Genomic DNA, 27,003 nt, shown 5'->3' with positions numbered 1-27,003 from the left:
ATCAGAATCCTAGAATTTCCTACTTATCCCTCCTACTTTTTCCTTTTTATATCTACAGTTTTAGCTTATTTTAAAGCCTCCCCTTCCTCTTGGTACAATATTTTTCATGTTTTTGAATGGTCCACATGTGCCCTGGTCTGTTGATGAATTTTGCCTGTAATTCCATCAATCCTGTAAATTTACTTCCCTGTTATTGTTATTATGTAATATCTGTCTTTCCACTGAATATCCTACACATTGGTATATATATATATATATATATATATATATATATATATATATATATATATATATATATATATATATATATATATATATATATATGAGTTTATAATAGTCGTTGTCATGTTTCAAACGTGCAGACACACCTGGCTACATTATGCAATATCCCATTGACTGTAAACATCACACAGTCAGCACCACTACCATTATGACGGAGCACTCAAACAGGACGGAGCTCTGCACTACACTCCTATTGACTTGCTGCATTTTTAGAATGTTTTCACTGGTTCCCGCCTATCTGTTTGCCTTCTAGTGACATGTTATATACAGATGAAGGGAAAGCATACCATGAGCCATAGGCCATAAGCACTTAAAGGAATTGTTCAGTGTAAAAATAAAAACTAAGTAAATAGATAGGCTGTGCAAAATAAATAATGTTTCTAATATAGTTAGTTAGCCATAAATGTAATGTATAAAGGCTGGAGTGACTGGATGTCTAACATAATAGCCAGAACACTACTTCCTGCTTTTTAGCTCTCTTGGTTTCCACTGATTGGTTACCAGGCAGTAAAGTGAAAGGAGGAATCGGCACACAGGAGCAATTGCAATGTGGGGTAAACCCCTAAGTGTTTATTGTGTCATAAGATGCACAACGTTTCGGGGGCACGCCCCTTCATCAGGTGAGCACGCCCCTTCATCAGTGACTTGAGGGGGGATACATAGGTCATAACTGTTGCTTTTGAATCTGAGCTGAATGCTGAGGATCAATTGCAAATGCATTGAACAGTTATGTCCCATGTGGGCCAGCTTAAAGTCGCTGACTAACTCACAGAGAGCTGAAAAGCAGGAAGTAGTGTTCTGGCTATTATGTTAGACATCCAGTTACTGCAGCCTTTATACATTACATTTTTGGCTAACTATATTAGAAACCTTTTTATTTTGCACAGCCTATTTACACAGTTTTTATTTTTACACTGAACTGTTCCTTTAATGGTCTCTCACTAACAACTTGATATTTCTATGAATCAGTGAATCAGTAAATATTCTTAGAAGTGATAGGAAAGTCTCCATATTACTAGTAAAAGAAAATCACTATGCCCCCCACCCCTCAATCTACCCCCAGCCCACCATTACTTACAAGGACGCTCAAGGCAGAGCATAGAGAGTCAGGTCTGCCCCAAGCCTAATGTGGACAGAGCAGTCTCTTCTAGCTCAACCCATACCTCTCAATATTTTGGAAGTAAAAAGAGGGACAAAAATTTTTTTTCCGGATGTATTGCAGCAATTTTTTGACCACACCCCTTTATGTGGCCACACCCCCTAATTACCATGTTTGTTTTACAAAATTTGGCAGGTTATGAAAGTTTGAAAATATTTCTCCTTATCTAAACTGTGTTTTTGTGTCTCAAAATTGTTACAAAGTATCTTATTTGCACCTGTTAGGTGTTCTGGGCTCTCTGCTAAAAGCCAATTAAGTGAGAAACTTTGTTTCTTTTTCTGGCTGTTCAGTGCAGAGAAAAGAGGGACAAATCCAGTACAAATGAGGGCGTGCGGGTTGAGCTGTCAAAAGAGGGACTGTCCCTCTGAAAAAGGGACAGTTGGGAGGTATGCTCAACCATATTGGAGAATTAGGAGCTTTAATTTAAACTGGGTTTGGGGGTGACTTGGGGGAGGGGGCTGTCACTTTAATAATGTATGGGAGGGAGCATATTGCTCTGGCAAGAAGAATGAAGTCACTGTCAAAAATAGTGCCACCTACTGGAGGGCCTGTTTGTATTTACACAGTAATAGCCCTAAAGCCAAACAGCCATCAGGCATCAGATTCCTCTTCTTTTACTCAACAGGTAAAGTCGTATATAACATCCCTGTGTTGTTTTCATTGTAACAATCCCACACAAGGCAGTGATCATTATCCAACAGTCCAAGCTCTGCTTAACCCTAAATTCCTCCCTTTGTTTCAGTCTGCGTGTCAATATTCAGAGGAGATAACAAAAGATGGTTACTGTTAAACAGTATTCTCTTTCCAAACTCATTTCTGGCTCCCAAGCAAAGAGAGGTAGGTTATTATTGCATATTGCAAAATACACGGCTGCCTTTGATTTAAATGCGAAGTGTGCTTAGAAGAGTAACTGGAACGGAAACACTCTCTACCCTTTTCAGCATGGGCCTAATGAACAGGGCTTGTGCTAAATATTCTTTTTGCCTGTTGTTTTTAATTAAAGGAAAACTATACCCCTCAAACAATGTAGGTCTCTATAAAAAGATATTGCATAAAACAGCTCATATGTAAAACCCTGCTTCATGTAAATAAACCATTTTCATAATAATATACTTTTTTAGTAGTATGTGCCATTAGGTAATCATAAATAGAAAATTGCCATTTTAAAAAATAAGGGCCGCCCCCTGGGATTGTTTGAATCACGGTGCACACAAACAAACCATACAATGTTAGGTCACATGAGCCAATTAACAGACAGCGTTGTGTCTTTTGCTTCCACACTTCTTCCTGTTACAGTTAGAGCTGCAGTATTTCTGGTCAGGTGATCTCTGAGGCAGCACACAGACCATCACAAAATGGTGGTTCAAGGCAAGAGATGTAAAAGGACAATATTTACTTAACTGTATATTCCAGTTTGATAAGATTCTTTAATATGTCACTTAATTTGATATAAACTAGCTGTTGCTCAAGTATTCATTTTGGGGGTATAGTTTTCCTTTAAGAAATATCTATGGTTTTTCTTATGTCTACAAAAATGAAACTTTCACTTTACAGCTTCCTGTATCACTTCATTCCTGGTTCAGCCAAGTCACTATTAAAAGGGTTGTTTACCTTTGAGTTATTATTATTATTATTATTATTATTACTAACATTTATTTATATAGCGCCAGCATATTTCGTAGCGCTATAAAGTAAATGTGTTTAAACAACTAAATCACATTAATTACATACATAGAACATATGGAGTTACATACATCACAACCAATACCGTTACAAAAGGTGAGGATGGCCCTGTGCAAAGGAGCTTACAATCTAAAGGGAAGGGAATAAGACACAAGGTGTGGGAGTGGGCAGGATCAGCTTAGGAAATGTTAGCACTAGTGCCATGCCGCTGACACTATTGAGTTAACTTTTAGTATGATGTAGAGAGTGATATTCTGAGACAATTTGCAATTGGTTTTCATTTTTTATTATTTGTGGTTTTTGAGTTATTTAGCTTTTTATTCAGCAGCTCTCCAGTTTGAAATTTCACGCAGTCTGGTCGCTAGGGTCCAAATGACCCTAGCAACCATGCATTGATTTCAATAAGAGACTGGAATATGAATAGCAGAGGCCAGAATAGAAAGATGATTAATAAAAAGTAGCAATAACAATACATTTGTAGCCTTACAGAGCATTTGTTTTTTAGATGGGGTCAGTGACCCCTGGGGTTGCCAACTGGCCGGTATTTTTATCGGCTTGGCCTGTAAAAATGATGGTTGATCCCAATGTTATTAATAAGGCTGGTATTTTTTTCTAGAAAAGGTGGCAACCCTAGTGACCCCCCATTTGAAAGTTGGAAAGAGTCAAGAAGGCAAATAACTCAAAAACTATAAAGAATAAAATATGAAGGCCCTTTAAAATGTTGCTTAGAGTTAGCCATTATAGAACACCATACCTGCCAACATTTTGGAAGTAAAAAGAGGCACAAATTGTTTTTTCGCATGTAGCGCGACATTTTTGACCATGCCCCTTTCAGTGGCCACACCCCCTAATTACCATGATCATTTTACTAAATTTGGCAGGTTATGAAAGTTTGAAAATATTTCTCCTTATCTAAACTGTGTTTTTTTGTGTCTCAAAATTGTTACAAAGTATCTTATTTGCACCTGTTAGCTGTTCTGGGCTCTCTGCTAAAAGCCACTTAAGTGAGAAACTTTGTTTCTTTTTCTGGCTGTTCAGTGCAGAGAAAAGAGGGACTTTCCAGTACAATCGAGGGACTGCGGGTTGAGCTGTCAAAAGAGGGACTGTCCCTCCGAAAAAGGGACAGTTGGGAGGTATGGACACTAAAAATTAACTTAAAAGGTGACCAGTGTAATGAGACGCTCCTTATCACAAAGCCTAACAAAGGCTGCAGTTCTACGTTCCACTTGGAACTACAAGCAGTGGCGCATATATTACGGCAGGTGGCGCTGTGGCGCCGCGTGACGTCAGAAGGTCCTTTCAGGCAAGGGAACTACACATCCCGACATGCGTTGCGCCGAGTATTCGGAGGGGAGGGGACGGGCCAGTGTTGTGGAGCCGAACAGAGCGAGGTCAGAACAGGGAGAGAGCGTGGAGTGGAGGGATCGCTGTGCAGCCCGGAACCCGCGGGGAGCGCTGTGGGACTCACACGGAGCTGCATTTTACTCTTTGGCACTGGAGGGCTGAATCCAACAGGGAGTCCGCTCTGTCTCGCTGGGGCCCCAAACAAGGGGGACGAGGGCCAGTCTCCGGGAGATGAGAGCTACTGTCTCTCGGCCTGAGCCGGGGGAGGAAGACTATGAAAGTCCCGGGCTGAGCTGGCACTGCAGAGCCCGGGCAGGCCGAACTCTAGCGGAGTGATACCATGGCATCAAAGGGTAAATATGGAGGGATACTGCTCGTGTTGGGGTACTTAAGTAGTGCGCTAGAGGGAATTGTAAGGGTGGGACAGAGCTCCTATAGGGGAAGCTGAGGCTGTGTGGTTCATGTGAGGTGCTGCTGGGGCTGACAAGTTCACAGAAAGGAAACTATAGGGGTGATGTCACTCATGTGGGGGTGCAGAAAGTTGCAAACTGCTGAAACATTAGGTGTCTGTACCTGATTGCTCTGTTGTACCGTTGGGACATTGAAAAGCAGCATTTAATGTTCTCCTGTAGTAAGACCCCCCCCCCCCAACAGGATCAAGTGGTTCAGCCCTGGTCCCCTGTATTTAATTGTGTGTATAATGAGATGCCCCTAATTTGGACACTGGAATCCTGCTTGTCTTCACTCAATGACCCATCAGTTTGTCAACCCCAGTCCACTTGTATATATTGCCCTTGCGTGTATAACTGTACCACTTGCCTGTGGCGATTCATTGTGCTTACCATCCCCTTACTAGTTGCACCCTCAAATTGTTGCCCATAGCCCACACTGGGGGAACCCACATTACTACGAGGTTGTTCAACCTGCAGCCGGCCAAGCCTAAGTAATTCAGGAGTAGACAAGCGTCTGCCACCTGGATATTTCTGCTTCTCGTGTTTAACCTTAGGTGCACTTCATTGTTTTGGGCACTGCCAGAGGAGGTTGGGTTACCTTCACACGTTAGTATTGTATCCTGTGCCCCAACTAACACTACTTCTTCCCCTTAAAGTAATCTAGCAATAGCTAAAAGGCCTTGAGTAGAGATTTCTGCTACAGATAAATGCTTGGCTTTCTGTTGATTCTATGAGTTTAGTATTTGGGAGTGAGGAATGCTTGAACTGAAACACTGAGGTTACAGGGAGCGTCACATGCCTGCGTTCTACTGAGGCACCTTCTGGGATTCGGGAATTCATGGCTTCTCTGGAGGCACCTTCTGGGGACATGGGAAGCATGGCTTTTCTGCTGAGGACTTTGGATTCATGGCTTCTCTGGAGGCACCTTCTGGGGACATGGGAAGCATGGCTTTTCTGTTAAGGACTTTGGATTCATGGCTTCTCTGGAGGACATGGGAAGCATGGCTTTTCTACCGAGGACTTTGGATTCATAGCTTCTCTGGAGGCACCTTCTGGGTACATGGGAAGCATGGCTTTTCTAACGAGGATTTTGGATTCATAGCTTCTCTGGAGGCACCTTCTGGAGACATGGCAAGTCTAGCTTTTTTGCTGAGGACTTGAGATTCATAGCTTCTCTGGAGGCAACCTCTGGGACATGGAACGTTTGGCTTTTCTGCTGAGGACTTGGGATTCATGGCTTCCCCCCTCAATTGGAGTTCATAATGTCTTACAATGCAACTTCTGGCACTTTGGATCCATGGCTTCTCTACCGAGGAGTCCTCTGGGACCTTGTATTCATAACTTCCACCGATGAACCCTCTAGGGGCCTTAGGATTCATGGCTTTGTCCTCTGTTGAACCTTTGTTGTAAGTCTGCAGGTGGATTTTCCTGGACCCATAGCAATATGCTGCTTGTTGTTTTTTTTCACAGTGACCAGTGGTGGGTGGAGCAGGCCAGCTGTCACACTGACTAATGCTTTCTGGCTAATGGATTGTCTACCCATTGCCTGAAATGTAACCTTATCCATCCTCCCCTTAGCCTAAAGCTACTGGTGATTGCCAAAGATGAAGTTCACCAAAAGGCCTTAGGCTGTAGACGTGTCGCTCTAGGTCAGTAAAACTTCCACCTGTGGCTTTGCAACATTTTCTGCTCTCAACTTCCAGAAGTCTGATGACAACTGGGAGTTGTAGTAAAGCAACCGCTCAGACCACGAGTCCAAGTCCTCTGCCCTAGGTGAATTAGTTGTGCCAAAGGAGGATGAGGAATGGCTGAGCTGGCACAGTGACTCAGTCGATGGGTGAGAATGGAATTGAGCAATATTGGCATATTTCTGATGGAAGGATGAATGACTGCTGGGATCAAAATGCTAATTGCTGGGACTGGAGATGTTTATTGAGGTGGCCACTCGAGTACCATTTCCTTATCTGTAGACAATAGGCATTTGGGTTGTGCAGGGGACGGTTTGTAATTATTCAACTATATATGTCTTTCTTTTGGGGCATTCTGCCTGAGGCACATCCCATGTAAAAAAGTAGTGTGCCAAACATTACTCACTCCCAGGGAATTTGTCTTGCACTTTAATTAAGCAAGACTGCTTGGCACTAACACCCACCCATCCTTCATCACAGGGCATTCATTTCTTTGGTTGGGAAGTTGGTGTGGGAGCTTAGCAAAGTCCTCTAGTTGCCTTGGTGGCCCCCTAAAGGCAAAACAGCCCGCGTATGCACAGCCAAGAGAGATCTCTCTTTTTCATGCTTCTTTTTGGGTTAAGTGAAGTAAGCTGGATGCTTGCCCAAAACCCAATTACGGTTTCATTACTCAATTAAAAGATTTTTGCCAGATTTCCCAGCAAATTCTTTTTGCAGGGAGTAGTTAGATGCTTGTTTGTCACTTAGTGCCCAGCTAGTTATTCTGCGAGTCAGTCTCTAGGTATAATGAGCTGAAACTGAAACTTCGGCATGAGCCGGGGCGTCTCTGTATGAGCCAGGCCGTAGCTGTACTTTGCACACAAGGGAGTTTATCGTTCCCTGTTCAAATAAAAACACATTCATGGTTTAAACCTGTCGCCGGTGGGAGGTGGTAGAATGAAATCAGTGAGACCTTGGACATGGGCCTCTGGACCAGAGCGCACACCTCTTTGGGATCCCACACTTGTAACCCTGCACTGGGTTGTGTAACAGTCTCTTATCTAAACTGACTTCATTCCTTACCATGGTAATTAATGTTCTTTATTTCTAAGCATGCTTCTCCTCTGTACCGCCCCCTGCCTGCTGTATGTGTACATTGTTCATTCCCATTGATTTCTCTTCTAAATTTTACATTCTGAAACAAACCCAGCATCATTGTGCCAAGACGAGGACTGAGTTTTTTTTGTAGACGGTTCTTTATTGTGGGATAACACAGTGAGCATACTGAACTCACTTGCTTTAGCCTGTGCCTGAATTGTTATTCCTCTTGAAAGATATTCGGCCTGGTTGCTTTGCCTGAACTGAATGCAGGGCAGCTTGTACTTCTAGTGCATTAACAGAGTTAAAGGAGAAGGAAATTCATTTTATACTTTGGGGTGCCAAAAGTTAAGACAATTGCTCCGTGCTCTCTGGAATAACCCCGAACCGGTGCAGTTTTCTCGTGATAGGTGGTCCGGTGCTTCAGGTAAGTAAATGCCATTACTTAGGCGTGCCTAACTTTTGGTACCCCAAAGTAAAAATGACTTTCCTTCTTTTAAGTGTATTGCTGACGCACAATATGGCTGGTAAGATTGTGGCTGTTTTAGTATTTTTTTAGGGACATTGTTCAGTTATCCGTAAAATATATAAAAAAAAAAGGGGTAGATACCTATTAGAACAGAACACGGATATAAAGTGGTGCACTGCTGTACCTGCTAGCCCAAACTCTTTCCATCTATAGCTGCTGTGCTGAAGGTCCCAGGATTAGTTGCCCTAAAGGTGGCCATAGCCGCACCGATAATCGTAATCGTATTCTTAAAGGGATCCTGTCACCGGAAAACATGTTTTTTTCAAAACACATCAGTTAATAGTGCTACTCCTGCAGAATTCTGCACTGAAATCCATTTCTCAAAAGAGCAAACAGATTTTTTTATATTCAATTTTGAAATCTGACATGGGGCTAGACATATTGTCGATTTCCCAGCTGCCCCTGGTCATGTGACTTGTGCCTGCACTTTAGGAGAGAAATGCTTTCTGGCAGGCTGCTGTTTTTCCTTCTCAATGTAACTGAATGTGTCTCAGTGAGACATGGGTTTTTACTATTGAGTGTTGTTCGTAGATCTACCAGGTAGCTGTTATCTTGTGTTAGGGAGCTGTTATCTGGTTACCTTCCCATTGTTCTGTTGTTAGGCTGCTGGGGGGGAAAAGGGAGAGGGTGATATCACTCCAACTTGCAGTACAGCAGTAAAGAGTGATTGAAGTTTATCAGAGCACAAGTCGCATGACTTGGGGCAGCTGGGAAATTGACAATATGTCTAGCCCCATGTCAGATTTCAAAACTGAATATAAAAAAATCTGTTAGCTCTTTTGAGAAATGGATTTCAGTGCAGAATTCTGCTGGAGCAGCACTATTAACTGATTCATTTTGAGAAATTTTTTTTCCCCATGACAGTATCCCTTTAAAAATATTCGGTGAGTGTATAGTGGGTGACGAGCAAACCGATATCGGCGGAAGACATTGATATTGGTTGTCTTGTTGATCGGGCCGGCTGGAAAATTTTGAGCTGGCACCTTTGAAGGCCCCCGAACATCGGCTATTGTTAGTGCTGAATCGTCAGATACAGGTAGAATTCTGTTGTCTTCCTGTATATCTGACGATTCAGCTCTACACGTCTGTATTGAAACAAATGATCTTTCCTGGAAAGATCTTTTCCAGGTAAGATCGTAATTGTAACGTCTATGACCAACTTTAGATGGATTCCGTCTAATGACAGTTTCCTCCAATCAAATTGATATTGGACAGTTTGGTGGAAGTGCAGTCCTATGCTATTCCAGAGCAACTGATGACGTGCTTATGCAACTTCTGTGGTAGGATGCTCTTTATGTAATTAGTCTTTACTTGTGCAGCTATTACTGGCCAAAATGCTTCTTTTTTGGATGGAAATAAATGTATTATTATACTGTATCCCTTGGTGCTCAATGGCATGAAGGTGATTTATCTCTTACTCTGTACTGCCTGCCAGTCCCATCATGAAACCTGTAATCAGGTGCTTTACTATGTATCCCATATTTACTCCTATGCCGGAGTAGCAGCTTCTTCTTCATCCCTATGTATTTAAACTCAGCGTGTGTCACTTTGTGTACCAGTTTGCCCAACATTCTACTCAGTGTGTGGTTTGTTGTGCTGAGCATTATCGCTCCTATCTCTTTTCTCCCACATGATGTGCTGCTTGCTTTTGTGACTCCAAGACCTATTTTTTTCATGCACAGGCCCATTACGTGGGCTTTTGTGTAATGTTCTTTTACAAAATGACTGCAACCCATTTAGATTGTCCGATATTGACCTGTAACCATTGGTTGTCACCAGAGTATTTGCAGAGGACAAATCATGTTTGTGAGTATGGTGCAAGTTCTCCATCAAACAAATCAGTGCCCCTTTTTAAGGGAGCTGCAGCTTTTTCATTGTTTGGTGCCAAACTCAGCAAATGACTGGCAGTTGCCTATAAGGGTCGGACTGCACGGCTGATTTTGGAGCTATCCAACGCGCTTTGCAAAAACACAGGCGTCAAATTGGATGCAGCAGAAATGCTGTCTGCATCCGACAGTCGTGTTGCGTCGGATCAACGATGCGACTTCATCCAACATTTCCATTACTTACCTTATTTCTGTTGCATCCGATTTGATGCCTGCGTTATTGCGCAGTGCATTGGATCGCTCCAAAATCGCCCGTGTAGTCCTACCCTAAATGCCTGCCATAATGCTTCCTAAATTAAAACAGTTGAGCAGTTGCAGAGTTGATCCGTTGTCTTTCCCTGCAGTCTACTAAAAGTTATTACTGTAAAAATTTGGACTATTTTGAAACCCTAATTCGCACCTTATATTTAGTGACGACTCATCTGGCCTCCGGACATTTACTGCCTGAATATAAATAATTGGGATGTTAATTATGATACAACTATGTGTGCAAATTTTATTGCATCCCTGAATCACCCCAAAAATAATGACATTGTTCCGCAGGGTGCCGCTGTATTCCACGGTTGATTATTTTGTTCAGCACCAGATATGTTGTGACTCGTGGATAATAACCAAGCAGGTTATACGGGCACAAGGTGTGGCTTGCACTGCCAGTGTGAGTGGTTCACACTAACCGGCTTACATGAGAGAGATTTTTTTGCGTATAGGTGCAAGAAAGTCGTTATTGCCCTTCTGTACTCTACCCTTTATGCTCTGAGCCATGTTTTTATGCTTTTATAACGAAGAAATACCTCACTCCGTGTTATCTCAGAGAAGCACAAAGTCATAACTATAAGAACTCGGAAATGTGCACAGATTCCTGCTTGCATGGTCCCATAGGCAGATCTCTGAGCTGTGGTTAATAGCGCCAGGGAGATGCAACGGAGAGAGGGCAAGGGTAAGGTGGAAAGCACATCTGTTCTACTAGTCAAAGGTTTATTTATTGTAGAGGCCAATTAGACCCCAGGCTGCAGTGCAGGGTAAAAAAGTGGAACGTGTATAAATAGTTCTGAAATCTATATTTAATCTAGGCGTATTAGGGTTTATTTAAAAGGCAGGTGCTGCTTCTAAAGTGCAATATTGCGTCAAAATTCGCCTTATTTTTGTCCACAATACAGTGTTTTTAACCAGCATATTTGTGCTTGCAGTGACTTTTATGTGGGACTTAACTTGCCCTGATTTGTCAATGTTTTTATTTGTAACATTTCTTTTATTAAGCTTTTAATTTGTACATAGGGCAGCTGGGTACAATTACATTTGTTCAGGATGCTTAGTTTTGCAATAGGCCTGAATTGTCAATTTGGATGCAAAGTTTGCACTATTTTGACCAATCATGCACGTTTTATTGGCATGCAGCATATATATCTAATCAGGTACAACTGGGGTTTAAATTTGGTGAGCCCCTTTAGAATTAGCCACCAACAGCTGTGCCATACTTTGGTGAAGGGGTCTACTGGCATTTATTTGGCCACAGTTCCCCAGAAAAAGAGACAAATACTCACACAAGGCTTTCTCCATCAGCTGGTTGCCGATAAGTCTTAAGGTGGCCATACACGGGCAGATAAAGCTGCCGATATCGGTCGTTTGGACCTATTTGACAGCTTATCTGCCCATGTATGGGGGCTTCCGACGGGTCTTCCCGATCGATATCTGGCCACGATATCGATCGGGAAGGTTGGATTTTTACCCGACCGACCCGTCGGAGCCGCTTGGCGCATCATAATTCGATCGTTCGGCCATACGGCCGAACATTTGAATTACCCCCGATATAGCCATGCCATTAGTGGCATATCGGGGAAAGATCCGCTCGTTTGGCGCCAAACGAGCGGATCTTGGAGTCTATGGCCACCTTTAGGCAAGATCCATTTGAGAGATTGTATAGCAGAGTGTTATGTAGGTGGCTTCAGTTAGACATTATGTTAGTTATGGATTTTGGTGGCATGTGTCGGAAAAGACTGCGAATCCCTAGACATCATAGAAATCCTCTTAGAAGTTGACTACTTCTCCAAGTATCATGGTACAGTGATGCCTTGGTCTTTCTTATGTCAGTCCCTGACCGTAGCCAAAGTTTATAGTCCGGAAAGGATGATATGTGAGGTTCAGAAGTAAAGCTACAATTTATTACTTGCCATTAAAACAGTGGATGCTGGAACTTTTCGTATATGGTGTTCATGGCATCTTAATGGACCTGGATAGAAGAAAAAGGCAAAGCAGTTGGTGAAACATTGGCTACCTGTTGGGTTCCATCCACTGACTTGGTCTGTGTTGTGGTTTGAGGGCAATTTTGGTGGGTTGGGAGAATGATGAGGAATTTGAAAGTTGACATAATGTTCCGAAGCTGCTATTTGACTGGGCGTGTATGTATTGATAAAGTTGTAGATTCTCTGAAACTTCGTGTGTTGAACGGTAATCCCAAGGGATATCTGTGTACACTGGATATTGAACGCTTTATTGATTAGACGTTTCAAAATTTAATCTGCCGATGCAGCACTGGCTAATAAGACCTTTTTCAACGATGACCAACGGGGCTTTCCTGAAAGAAGGGAACAATAGATTAGGAGGTCATGGTGTATATGGTGCCAATCATTCTTAATAGTTGTATAAAATACACAAAATTGGGTGCACTAGCCCTTTTAATATATAGGTTTTGATACCAGAGAATATTGATTTGTGCAGGCCACCCATTCACTTGACGTTTTCCTATATTTGGCCAAACCCATCGATCATTTATGTGCTGTACCATCATGATTGTGACATAAGCATGTTTAACATTTACTCGTCTCCTCTTACTATTGTTATGTGTTGTAAAGAACAGATGTTTTAGTTCAGAAACCCAATCCGACCCAATGTTCTCTAAGTCGGTGGTTAAGGTGCAATGTGGTTTGATATCGCCATTCCATTCGGATAAGATCAGACCAGCTAACTGTCATCTCGTATTGCTTCGTAGCAGATTTTTTGCCCCCATTGTTGGATCAGAATAAGGTTTTGCTCGTAGATGTGTGTCACTGAGCGTTGGCGTATTTTAAAATCAACACTTCCAGAAATCTATTTATAAAAGTCTATTTATAATAACTCTCATTTTAATCTGCCTAGTCCGTTAAGTTTGAGCCCCTGACTTACAATTTAATACACACTGGATCTATGTCACAACTGGAAAATAAAATTATTGTCGTTATCTTACCATCAGCATAGCCACAGAGTTGTGTTTATTTGGCAGTTAATGCAGTGGCGGCAAACATTGTATGGTATGCTGATAAATATTGACAGTTTGGTTATTTTTGGCTGCACTTCTAAGTCTTTTGAAAGAAGTTCTTTTGAAGGGGTTGCAATCTGGAGCCCTGCAGAACGCAGTTGTAGGTTGGAAGAATGTTTGTGCCTGGTGTCAAAGGGGGTTTTAGTGGAATTTAGGAGCGAAAATGAATACTTTTGCATTTACACATCATTTGGCTTTTACTTGGGCATAGCAAACTCTAAAGGGATTATTTATCAAAATCCGAAAATTTCTGATAATTTTTAGTAATATAGTCAGTCCAAATCCGCACAGATTCCCCCCTAATATTCGCAGAAATTTCCTGTGCGGGGAAAAATATAGATAAAATCATGAAAAAATCTTTCACATTTTTCATACAATAGTTTGTTTTTGATTTTTGCCCGAAAATGACAAAATCTTCGGATTATTGCACGAAAACCCAGTGCAGATCAGGATATTTTTAGGACTTCTCCCATTGACTTCTACATGAACTTGTCAGGTCTGAGTTGGAGTACTTTTAAATTTGGATTTTTAACACCTTCATTGCTTAATAAACTCCGGGGCGGGGGGTTCCCCACTAAAAATTCGGATTTTATTGTAAATAGAAAAAAAAGTTTTTGTCATTCAGACTTTGATAAATAACCCAATGGTCTTAAAGGGGTAGTTCACTTTTCAGTTAAATTGTATTAAGTTGTAGAATGGCTAATTGTAAGTAACTTTTCAATTGTCTTCATTATTTTTTTTTTTTTTATCGTTTTTGAATTGTCACCTTCTTTTGACTCTTTCAAACTGGGGGTCACTGACCCTATCTAAAAACAAATGCTCTGTAAGGCTACACATTTATTGTTATTGCTGCTTTTCATTACTCATCATTCTATTCAAGCCATCCGTATTCATATTCCAATAAATTATTGAAATTAATTCATGGTTGCTTGACTAAGCAAGATTGCAGAAAGTGTACAGTAGAGAACTACTGAATAAAAAGCTAAATACTGTAACTCGAAAAAACACAGATAATTAAAAGCTATAGCCAATTGTCTCAGAATATCACTCTACATCATACCAAAAGTTAATTTAAAGGTTAACAACCACTTTAAGGTGGCCATATGCGCACCGAAGATATCGTACAAAACGCAGTGCGAGACAAGGAGATCAATATTGACCAAAGCCTTGGATATCGATCGTCTCGCTGTCTATACAGGATGGAAATTTTTTATCGTGGGTCTTCAGAGGTCACCATGATTTAATGCTGAATCAGCAGATAAAGGTAGAATTGTTTTGTTTCTACTGGCATATCTGATGATTCAGCTTAACGTTAGTAGAGAAAAGGAATGGTCGAGGGAAAGATAACTGTAACATGTATGGCCACCTTTAGGGTCGTGGCAAACGGGGAGATTAGTCGCAAAGTGACAGATTTTCTCTACTACAGACGGCTAATCTTCCTGAAATGCTTTTCCGCTGGCAAGAATGAAAATCGATGGTGCGTTGCTTTGTTTTCCGAAGTCGTCCGAAGTTTCCACGTTAGGCGACTTGGGAAATCCGAAGCGATGCGTATGCCATCCTGCCTGCTATTCGCATTCTAGCTGGCGGTAAGGCATTTTGCAAGATTAGTCGTCAGTGGTAGCGAAGATTTTTCGCTTTGCGGCTGATCTCCCTGTATGCCGCCACCACCATTAGGGGAGATTAGTCGCCCCAGTGACAAATCTCCTCCTCTTCGGGGCGATTAATCTCCCTGAATCTGCTCATGTGGCCAGACCCTTAGTTTACGCGAACAGTAAATAGGCAATAAAGACTGTTTGCTCATATAGACTGCCTTTCCCAAATTGTCGGGAGGACAATGTGTAGGACAATATGTAGGAATATGAACTTGTGTCCAGGTTTCTAGATAAGCTGATCTTGATGGACCAACAGTTGGATCACTCGGACGTGGACTTTATGGAACTCTGTTCTTCCGACTTTATACACAGTGAAGTTTTTGTATTAGTTATCACTTAAGCCATCAGCTGAAATGTATTTCTGCCGGTGAGCATATTTACTAAGGAGTGTAATTAACCTTGATGTTTGTTTTATGTTGCGTTGCTACACTTCACTCCATGATAAAAGGTCTGTGCCACTTTTATAAATGCAAAATGCAAACATTTGGGCTTGATAAGAACCTCTTAACTCCCAGTACTCACACTGAAAGTGACACCTAGTAAAAAAAACAATATTCCTAATGCATAATCTGTGCTTAAATACAGAGGCTGCTGTGCCATAAAACAGAGTGTGATCTTAAAGGGATACTGTCATGGGGAAAAAATGTTTTTTTCAAAATGAATCGGTTAATAGTGCTGATCCAGTAGAATTCTGCACTGAAATCCATTTCTCAAAAGAGCAAACAGAATATTTTATATTCAATTTTGAAATCTGACATGGGGCAAGACATATTGTCAACTTCCCAGCTGCCCCAAGTCATGTGACTTTGTGATATTTATATAGCGTCAAAAAGTCATGCAGTGCTTTACACTGAATTATAACATAAAAAGGGACCATAACTGTGCCCAGAGATCTTGTCTTGAAGGCATCGATTGAATCTCTGCAAGATTTTGAGTTGTCAACCGGATTAAATGGCTACGTGAGTAAAGGCGACCGCAGATATTGTACAAAATTAATTTTAATACGATATTCTGTGTGTGTATGGTGGAGACAAGCCAACCGATATTGACAGAAAATTTTGATCGGGCACCTTTGAAGGCACCCGATTATTGTTTGTGCTGAATCGTCAGATACAGGTAGAATTCTATTGTTTCTCCCTGTATATCTACCTGTATATCTGACGATTCAGCTCTACACGTGTGTATTGAAACGAACGATCTTTCTTGGAAAGCTCTTCCAATATTACAACTAAAAAAAAAAAAATACACTTGCCGGTTCAGGAATGAAATTTTATATTACAGAGTGAATTATTTGCAGTGTAAACTGTAATTTAGATATAAAAACGACATCATTAAAATCATGATAGAATCCCTTTAAATAAGAAACCATTCTAGTTGTGAGTTTATTCAAGTTCATTCGAGGTGTAAAAACTCTAAAATTCAACCTTTGATAAATAACCCCCCAAGAGTTTGTTGTAAAGGGGGCAGTTGAGGGAGATGTGCCGATTTTGGACCAACGTTTTGGGTCTACAAAAAGGTACATTGGCCATACAGATGAAGAGGGCCCTGTCCAGAATCTAAAAGGAGAAGTTAATCCTGTTAACCTCTGGATTTAGCCACAAGTGTCTTACCACAAACAAGGGTATTTTTTCTTTTTTTAATGTCCGCTACAGGGCATATTTATCAAGGGTTGAGGTTCGAAGTTAAAAAAAACTTCTTATTCAAAAAGACCAACCGAATAGAGGTAGAAGGTTTTTGGGGTTAAAGTGCTCCGTATTCGGCCTACTTCGAATTTTACGATCAAAGGAATATCTCCTTCGATCTACTTCGATTCAAAGTTTTCCCCCCCAAAAAACTTTGATCTCTCAAACTCCACCAATTGCCTCCATATAGGTTCTAGGAGGTCCCACATAGGCTAAAACAGCACTTCGGCAGCTTTTAGGTGGCGAATGGTCGAAGTTGAAGTTTTAAAGAGACAGTACATGATAAATTTCTATAGGTTTTTAAGTTTTTTCAACTTCAAATCAAAGTTGGACTATTCCCTAGTCGAAGTACACAAAAAATAGCTCAAAATTTGAAGTTTTTAACTTCGAAAATTCACCTTGACTTTTGATTAATCTGCCCCTACTTGTCAGCTCTTTTAGCTTTGATGCCTTTTTAATTTTACCAATAATATTGTGAATTTGGATAAGGAGTACTCTCTATACACTTGGTTAAAGGGGTTGTTCACCTTTGAGTTAACTTTTAGTATGATGTAGAGAGTGATATTCTGAGACAATTTGCAATTGGTTTTCATTTTTTCTTTGTTGTGGTTTTTGAGTTATTTAACTTTTTGTTCAGCAGCTCTCCAGTTTGCAATTTCAGCAATCTGGTTGCTAATGTCCAAATTACCCTAGCAACCGTGCATTGATTTGAATGAGAGACTGGAATGTCAATAAGAGAGGCCTGAATAGACAGATGAGTAATAAAAAGTAGCAACAACAATAAATTCGTAGCCTTACAGAGCATTTTTTTTTTAGATGGGGTCAGTGACTCCCCCTTTGAAAACTGGAAAGAGTCAAAAGGAAAAGGCAAATCATTTTAAAACTATAAAAAATAAATAATAAAGACTAATTGAAAAGTTTCTTAGAATTAACCGTTCTATAACATACTAAAGGCGAACCACCCCTTTAAAGTTACTGATGCAGGAAGCTTCTGATGCTCTGCTATTGTTTGATTTAGCGCACCTTTCACAAAGTTTTCATGATATTGGCGGCTTTACACTGCTAATATTATGGAAACGGAAAGAAAGAAATAAAAGCACTGAGCGGTTTTATATTCATTTGTTAATGAAATGAATAAATGTCTTTAGCTCTGAGGAGTGCTTAGAGTTGTAGTCGCTTGACGGCAGTTGGGATGAAACTTCGAAATCCCTCCTTGACATATATTCTGCGCATTTAGTGTATTCATAGTCTGAGAATAGGAGGATTGTTTTGTGGAAGATCCCTGGGTGATTCTCTCTCTCTCTCCGTAAACTATAGCCATGCCGGTGTTTGGGAACTGGAAGACATATGGGGCTTGCTTTGCTGGATGCACGGAGAAAAGCGGTGTGAACGCCATGGGGTGCTGTGGTAATTGACTCATAAGACATTTAGCCTCCTGTCTGATTAAATTGCTTGGAAACATTACTTTAATTGGTTTACGGTTGTAAAACACTATTCTTACTATTTACAATGCATGGATTAAAGGGATTTTTATGGTGTAGTTTTTATTTCTAAATTACACTGTTTACACTGCTAATAATTTACTCTACCATATAACATTTCATTCCTGAACCAACAAGTTTTTTTTTTTTTTTTTTAGTTGTAATATTGGTGTGTAGGCGCCATGTCAGGTCATTTTGCCCAGTCATGTGATTTCAGACAGAGCCAGTGCTGCACTATGGAACTGCTTTCTGACGGGCTGTTGTTTCTCCTACTCAATGTAACTGAATGTGTTGCAGTGGGACCTGGATTTTTACTATTGAGAACTGTTCTCCTATTTACCAGGGAGCTGTTGTCTGGTTACCTTCCCATTGTTCTGTTGGGGGTTGGGGGAAATGGAGGGGGTGATATCACTCCAACTTGCAGTACAGCAGTAAAGAGTGACTGAAGTTTGTCAGAGCACAAGTCACATGATTGCGGGCTCTTGGGAAACTGATAATATGTCAGATTTCAAAATTAAATATAAAAAGATCAGTTTGCTCTATTGAAAAATGTATTTCAGTTCAGTCTGCTGGAACCGCACTATATTATATATATAATATATATATTATATTTTAAGTAGTGGGAGTAAATCCTCTTGGTGCAAAGCTATGCCTTCCATGTGTTGGGGGAAAATAACTGGAAGATAAAGTAAAGTGCTTAATACTGGCATGCATATTCTCTTCAGCAGTCCGTCTTTTGCCTTCAAACACCTTGCACAGTAAAATTTCCACACATTTCCAGACTAACTCCAGGGACCCATCCAGCTGATATTTGCCGTATCCCTGCAGCGCACTTGCTGAGTTACACTTTCCAGTAACCGGAGCCGGCTCGGAATGTTTCGGCCGTGTTTCTCACTTCCGTTTTGTTCCGTTTGGTTTGATAGAAGACAATGTCCTCCCTGACGTTCCCTTTGTGTCTGCAAGGAGAGGGTGGCACTTTGTTCTTGGTACCGCCAGTTTCTAGGGTCCTTAATTCCTATGTGTTAAAAGCACCAATGCCCTTTTTTTTGTATCTTTTGGATAACTGTGTGCTTGTTCAAAAGATTTTTTTAATTTGTATTTGTTTATTCACCCGAGCATTATGCCCCTTCCTCTGCTTGGCTCAGGGCCTTGAAACAAATGCATTCTTTTGGCATGCACTACTGGTGTAGGGTGTTTTTCATTATTTGTGGGTAGGGTTGCTAAGGCTGGTATTACAAATGTGTTGATAAAGTACTTGCCAGTAAACTTGTAATCACGTCATTCTACTCCTGCCCCAGTGCCCTCTCCCACCTCACCCTCTATGCTCATTGCTCCACTGTTATCCTGCCTCTACCCACTAAATCCCTGCTCCACCTGCCCCTTTGGCACCTCTCTGTCCCCTGCATCACCAACCCCGTCTTCTTTCCATCCAACCTTTATACTTTTTAAAATAAAGACACACTGGGGGTTATTTATAAACACCGAGCAGATTTGCACCTGGGCAGTAAGCCATGGCAACCAATCAAATGATTGCTTTCAGTGTTCAACTAACAGCTGGCTGAGAAAAGCTCATTTCTAACTGGTTGCTATGGGTTACTGCCCAGGAGCAAATGTGCCCAGTGTTTATAAATGAGCCCCAGTAACGAGCTGTTAGTAGACTTTATGTTGAAGTTAAAGGAGAAGGAAAGGTTAAAATTAAGTAAGCCTTATCAGAAAGGTCTATATAAATACACCAGTAAACCCTCAAAGTAATGCTGCTCTGAGTCCTCTGTCAAAAGAAACTACATTTCTTTCCTACTTTTGTGTACTCATGGGCTTCTGTATCGGACTTCCTGTTTTCATCTTAAACCTCTTTGCCGTGGGCGTGAGCATGCTCAGTTTGCTCCTCCCCCCCCTTCTCTGCTGTAATCTGAGCCCAGATCTATAAGTGAGCACTCAGGCAGGAAGTGATGTTACACCAAGCTAATATGGCAGCTGCTATCCTAAACAAACAGAGAGCTTCTAGAGCTTTTTACTCATGTATGGTAAAACATTCTAAAGAATAAATATACCGTAGTGTTATAGCTTGCACTATTGCAACGAATCTATTGGCAATAAAATGCCTCCGTAGCTTTCCTTCTCCTTAAAAGAAGAATTCAACCCGTAAAAAAAAAAAACAAACCCTACCCTCCGCCCCCCAGCCTACCTGCCCCCCCCCAGGCAAATGCCCCTAATTTTTACTCACCCCTCCGTGCATATTCTGGCCTCTGAGTTCACGGCAGCCATCTTCTTCTCCGGTAACCTTCATGTCTTGATGGCATTTTAGGCGCATGTGCAGTTGGAGTAGATTTCCGGTCCTGCACAACTGCACATGCGGCGAAATCACCTAAATTTCCGAAAACTTTTCAGAAATTTTCATGGCTTTCGGCGCAACTTCTGAAAAAGACGAAGAAAGAAGATGGCTGCCATGAACTCCGAGGCCAGAATCTGCCCAGGGGCAGGTAGGCGGGAGGGAGGGGGGATCTAACCAGGGTGGGGGGGGGGTTTATTTTATTACAGGTTGAATTCTCCTTTAAGGTGAACATACATTGGCTAGTCCTGTATGGACCTATAAAAATATAAGCCAGAAGTAGGAAACCAATAGTGTAAGCCCGCGACCCGCAAAGGAAGTTCTGAGGTCGGCCCGAACCCGCCCTATGGGTGTCGAAGTATCCAGCACATCACTAATGGCCACCTATATATTGGTCCATTTGTACGGGCCAACAGTCTGATCATCAACCATCATCCATTGCTCAGCTTTGTCCTGCCATCACTCGCCCACTGTTCTGTTCAATCTTATGCGACACAAACACAGAGCTCTCCTCTGTCCCCTTATTAAATAGCCTGGGGTTTTAAAAGGGTCCTTCTGATTGGTTGTTCTCTGGAATTCCATGTTCAGCTAATTGCACTCAGTCTGCTCCCATTCCTAGGATAAAGTCCAGTAGGGGACCATATTGCTTTGTACATGGAACAAGCTGTCTGTCTGTAACGCTGCCATAAATACAGCCACCCATTTACTCCGAGACTTTGTAACATTTCCGAAGTCTCCCATATACAAGTTTTCCTTTCAGCGCAGACACCCACTGCAAGAGCTTGTTTGTTTGGCCCTCGTCTGTACAAGGCTGATTCATAGCTCTTAATTTGTATTTGTTTTTTAATTTTGCCTTTCGAGCTACAGGGTGGGAACATATTCCTCTTATGCTGTAATATGTAACTTATTAGCCAAAAAGCCTTCTGGGAGATGCAGTTCCCTACCTGGGCCGAGTAAAGTTAAAGGGCAAGCAAAATATAACATGTAAAGTGTCTGACATTAAATGGGATGCAAAGTTTGAGGTTTTTTTTTAAATTGAATCCATGAAAAACATAATTATTTTGCAGTAGAATAGTGAAAGTGTTCTTTCAGCTGTAATGCAATATGTGTATGGTGTTAGTGTTTCATTTTATTCATGCCCCAATTCATGGCAGTGATGATTGCCGGAGGAAAATATCTCCACCCTTCACCACAGTATGAATTGGTAAGGGGCATACCCAGTCAGCTTCTCAATGGTGAGGACGGTTGCATATTTCTTTAACCTCTGTAAGCCCCTTCAGTCATGCTATACACTAGAGTCCTGCAGCGGGTCGAGTACCTGCGGGTTACTCACAAAAACCTGCAGTACCACGCGGGTTGCGGGTCGAAGTTCCGGGTGCGGCTATAGACGTGGTTCTGCGGGTTTGCAGGTCGGGCCTCGGGTCATCTCAATAGCGATTTTTTCCCGATTCATGTACTTCTGATGATGTCACTTCCCGATTCATGTACTTCCGATGATGTCACTTCCAGTTTACAATGAGAGCACTTACGGTTTCTAATTTTTCGGGTACCGCCTACTTCCGATGATGTCACTTCCGGTCCACAATGACAGAACTTCCTGATTCTTGATGATCAGCGGGTCCGGGTTGCGGCTAAGGTACTTGCGGGTAGGGTCGGGTAGCGGGTCAATGGGGGTAAGAATGCGGATTGTCGTGTACGGGTTCCAAAAAATGGACCCGCGCAGGACTCTACTATACGCATACCTATCCAGACAGATACATTTGCTTAGAGAGCTTGTGCGAGCACTTTTGCAATTACTCGTTTTTTTTGTTTTACTTTTCATGTTTGCACTTTTATACGGCCAGGATCTGGGGACTTCATGACCAATTCTTCCAGTGTGCGGTGCAGAACACTCATGAGGGTGATTTTCTCCAAAAAATAGTATTGTTTTCCCCCATTGAAAGTGCAGGCTCTATAAGCCCACATCTCCAGAGGCAGAAACCATTTTTACTTGATAGGTGCCTTTTAGGTTACTGTAGTGGCAGGCGTCTTCTGGCGTCTTTTTGTTCATTTCGACCTTTCAATGGACAGCGGCAAGAGACACGAGCAGAGATGTGGCATAAGACTTTCTGTGTTAATCACTTAGGGTTCTGTCATGATGGTCTGATTTATGGTCTAGTATTTATTTCTAAATTACACTGAAAATATACTGTTTATTATATATAAAATGTCATTCCTGAACCAATAAGTGTATATTTTTAGTTGTAATATTGGTGTGTAGGCTCCATCTCAGGTCATTTTGTCTGGTCATGTGCTTTCAGAAAGAGCCAGTGCTCTATGGAACCGCTTTCTGACAGGCTATTTTTCTCCTATTCAATGTAACTGAAGGAGTCGCAGTGGGACCTGGATTTTTACTATTGAGTGTTGTTCTTAGATCTACCAGGGAGTTGTTATCTTCTGCGAGGGAGCTGCTATCTGGTTACCTTCACATTGTTCTGTTGTTAGGCTGCTGGGGATGATATCACTCAAATTTGCCAAAATATATTTCAGCAGCACTCCGATATAATGAAAAAAGAATTTATTTGTGCAACAACTTGTTGCATATATAAATAATTTTTTTCACTATCGGAGTATTGCTTAAATATATTTTGGAGTGTGGACCGGACCTGAGCAGACAGTCACAGTCGGCACCCTACACTACAAAAAGCGGTGAGAGTGATTGTGTAGCACTACTTTGTGTGTTTGTGAATAGATCACTCAAATTTGCAGTACAGCAGTAAAGACTGACTGAAGTTTATCAGAGCACAAGTCACATGACTGGGGGCTCGTAGGAAACTGACAATATGTCTAGTCCCATGTCACATTTCAAAATTAAATATCAGTTTGTGCTTTTGAAAAGCAGATTTCAGTGCAGAAGAGCACTATGCATTTTGAAAAAAAAAAACACGTTTTCCCATGACCGTATCCCGTTAAGCTTTTGACTGGCCAGACTAAACTGAAAGTGCTCTGAGCAGCACCCTGAGCACCTTGAGCTCTCTGGGTGGGTAGTTGCCCCCTATAAATATCTTCAAAAAGGTGAAAATAACGAGCACTTTGTCTGGAATCATAGACATACCAAATAGATTAGGTTATTCCACATTTAAAGAATCCAGAATTAGTCACAGTTAAAGCCGGTTGCATTTTTTTTTCCCCTTCCGAGCTAAAAAGCCCAATAGAGAAATGTGTGTGTAAGCTTTTCTCATTCATGTGTGGGCATCATTTTCCTTTTATTCTGGTGCAGAAATAGCACACGTCTGAGGCCGTTCTGCGTGCTGAAGTATCAGAGGCATGCCTGGGTACTGATATCATAGCACGGAGGGGGGAGATGTTGACATTTTCCAGAATTCCTAACCCCGTGCTAGTGAAATGACTAATTGCCCACAAGAAAAACTGTCTCCGCATTTGTTTCCCACTTTCGTTCTTTTTCTCAGCAGCAGCGAGTTTGTGTGGTCAGGGCCTTTTGTGAAAAGCATTTTCTGTGACCTATAGATTTCTTTTCAAAGCTTTGTGTAGTCGAGCGTTTTGCCGCTGCTGCGTGGGCCCCTTCCTGAGTCTTAACAAGGTTAAATATCGAACATATAAAGGCAATTATAAGCCCGGTGTCTGTGCCACAATAGCAGAAAGTTTGCTGACACCGAGTTATTTTAATTATATATTTGGGGGAGGGATGGATAAACGAACTCAGAGGAAATATTCTATTTTAGCAATTGCTTTTTAGGTTTGTTCTCATTGATATCGGTTGGTTTTATTATATTTATCCTTTATACATACTCCACTGCGCTTTATAAAGATTTATTTTTACCCGGTCACAGTTCAATTTACAGATACATTTTTTTGGTTGATGCTGCAAAAATTAAAACAAAAATCACTTTAGTTTGATTTATTGTCATTGTATTGGAATTGTCTAGGGGGCCCTTGGACAGGTCAAGGGAAAAAATGATCCCCGGAGGGACTTTTGGCCACAGGCAGTATCCCTGAAGTACAATATGTAACGTTAAAATGATATTGACGAGTAACGGGAGAAAATTTCCACCATTTTTTTCTTAAGGCATATAAAAAAAAAAAACGTAAAGAATAATGATCTGCGGGACGTCCCGGTTCTGGCGGGTTCGGGCCGACTCTTGCACAAAGTCTTCGTGTCCGAGTCGAGCTCTTCTCCTGCTCTCCCCGCCCACGACCTAACGCTTCCGGCACCGAAATGTATAGACTTGCGCCCGCCCCTATTGTGCCGTCACTGCAGGGCGGATCTATAGAGGGGGGGGGCAGCAGGCCGGCTGGGTGCGGATTGGGAGGGGGTGGGTTAGGGTCAGGTGCAGGTCGAGAAATTCTTGACCCGCACATCACTAGTCAAGAACCTATTGTCAAATTTTAGCAGTATCGTGAATTTTTGCGGAAGTAAACGGACAGATACACCCATCGCTAATTCTAATACGTTCCTGTAATCTATGGGAATTATTATGAACAAAGAGTCAAGCCACCCCCAGCCCAGCAGAACTTACCATGTCTGAAGTTTCATCATGGTGAGACAACTGGCATTGGAGAGCTGGTTCCATCACTTATACTGGGCTGGAGGTGTCACAGTTAGTGATGCGTAGTTTGGGAATTTCCCGAAATGCACCCACCTTAATCAGACCCTCTCAACATGGGTCTCCCTCCCAACGTGGGCGGCAGGAGCGCTTGATGGGGATATTTCCTGCCCAAAATAGTATAATAATGCAGTCCCTGTTAGCCTGGACCTCCAGTAAGGGGAACATTTTTTGGCATGATAGGTGTCTTATATACAGTATATAAGGATTCTTCATGTGCCCATAAAATCTGTGGGTTCAATTTATCGAATGAATAAAGATGTAATCCAATTATTATGCTGTTACTGAAAGTAATAATTTACCTATTCAGAACTGAACTTGATTTTTAACATGAAATATCCAAAAATGTACGTTTTATAAATTATATAAATTTTATATTGTTAAAAAATTCTATCCATATAGGCATGTACAATAGCATTAATGTGGTGTATTTTTAAAACCACATAAAGATAATATCAGAGAATCACCTTGTTTTAAGGAATTTAGAGCGATGTAAAATTTGTAATATCTAAGAACTGAGCTTTTCTAGATTCGACTCTCTGGGGCATATTTCCAAACCTGAAGAAACGATCGGCTAAAAAATGACAGTGCTTGTGTCAGCTTGTAAGAGGCCTTTAAAGGAGAACTAAACCTTAAAAATCAATGTGGCTAAAAATGTCATGTTTTATATACTGAACTTATTGCAGCAGCCTAAAGTTTCAGCTTGTCAATAGCAGCAATGATCCAGGACTTCAAACTTGTCACAGGGGGTCACCATCTTGGAAAGTGTCTGTGACACTCACATGCTCAGTGGGCTCTGATTGGCTGTTGAGAAGCTAAGCTTAGGGGTCGTCACTAATTATCCAGCAGAAAATGAGCTTCCCCTGTAATATAAGCTGATGCTACAGGGCTGATTATTAAACTCTGATGCTAATTGCATTGGTTTCTGTGCTTCCATGTAGTAATTATCTGTATTAATTACTAATCAGCCTTATATTGTGACATTTCTATGTATATTGTGAGTGGGTCCCTAAGCTCAGTAAGTGACAGCAGCACAGAGCATGTGCAGTGAATCAGCAGAAAAGAAGATGGGGAGCTACTGGGGCATCTTTGGAGACACAGATCTTTACTGCTAAAGGGATTTGGTTGCCTGGGGCTGGCACAGAAGCCCAAAACATAATGTACAACATTTTTAGCTACTTCTTTAGTTTAACTTTCCTTGTCCTTTAAGGTGCATTTAGCAAAGAGGGGCTGAGACTCAAAGTGCAAAACAACATTTAAAGCAGCAGTTTATCCCTCTTTTCAATATTGGCTCCATGAACAGGGCTTCCTCTGAACATACATTGTGCCTGTTTTATTTAGGAAATATCTGTTTTTTTTCCATGAGCTAAACAGGGCCAGAAAATGAGATCTTATTCTACTTCCTGTTTCCAAAGAGCAAAGCAGCAGCCTACTGAGAAACTGTAGAATGAGCTGCTCTTCTAAAAAAAAACTGTAGCTCAGAAAAGGGAGGGGCTTGTTTATACCGAGGAGTTACTGTGGACTGCTGATTTGTTGACATGGCTCTTTGGGACCAGGAAGTAGAATGTGAAAGAGTTATTAAAATTATTAATCAATGTATATTGGATAGTTGCATACATTGTATGTTGTTTTTGGGCTGACTTCTGCTTTGGCTTGTATCACACACAGCGTGTTCTGAATATGTAGCCTTGGGCTCGTCTTTTCCTTATCCTTCCTTCTGCTCTGTTCCCTTACCTGACCCGTGTATCTGTGCTGGATGACGGGAAAGACAGAAGTTCAGAAAGCAGGGTTGTACCGTATGTCGTATTCCTGCATGGGAAATCTCAGGCTGCCATCTGCCACACGCACACGCCACTTTTGCCA

General features: G+C 41.5%; 1 protein-coding gene across 1 annotated transcript in view; it reads left to right on the top strand.

The window, feature by feature from the left end:
* The first annotated feature begins 4,466 nt into the window (after positions 1 to 4,466).
* Positions 4,467 to 27,003, top strand: part of otud7b.L (OTU deubiquitinase 7B L homeolog) — a 59,831-nt gene continuing 37,294 nt past the window's right edge. The window contains exon 1 of the mRNA XM_018231399.2: positions 4,467 to 4,821. Coding sequence (XP_018086888.1) covers positions 4,809 to 4,821 — 13 coding nt within the window. The 5' untranslated portion in view covers positions 4,467 to 4,808. The remainder of the gene's footprint in view (positions 4,822 to 27,003) is intronic.

The sequence above is a fragment of the Xenopus laevis genome, chromosome 8L (genome assembly GCF_017654675.1).
Source record: "Xenopus laevis strain J_2021 chromosome 8L, Xenopus_laevis_v10.1, whole genome shotgun sequence".
Classification (NCBI taxonomy): Eukaryota; Metazoa; Chordata; class Amphibia; order Anura; family Pipidae; genus Xenopus; species Xenopus laevis.
Note: the sequence above shows the minus strand (reverse complement) of the source record. Positions and strands in the feature narration are given on the sequence as shown.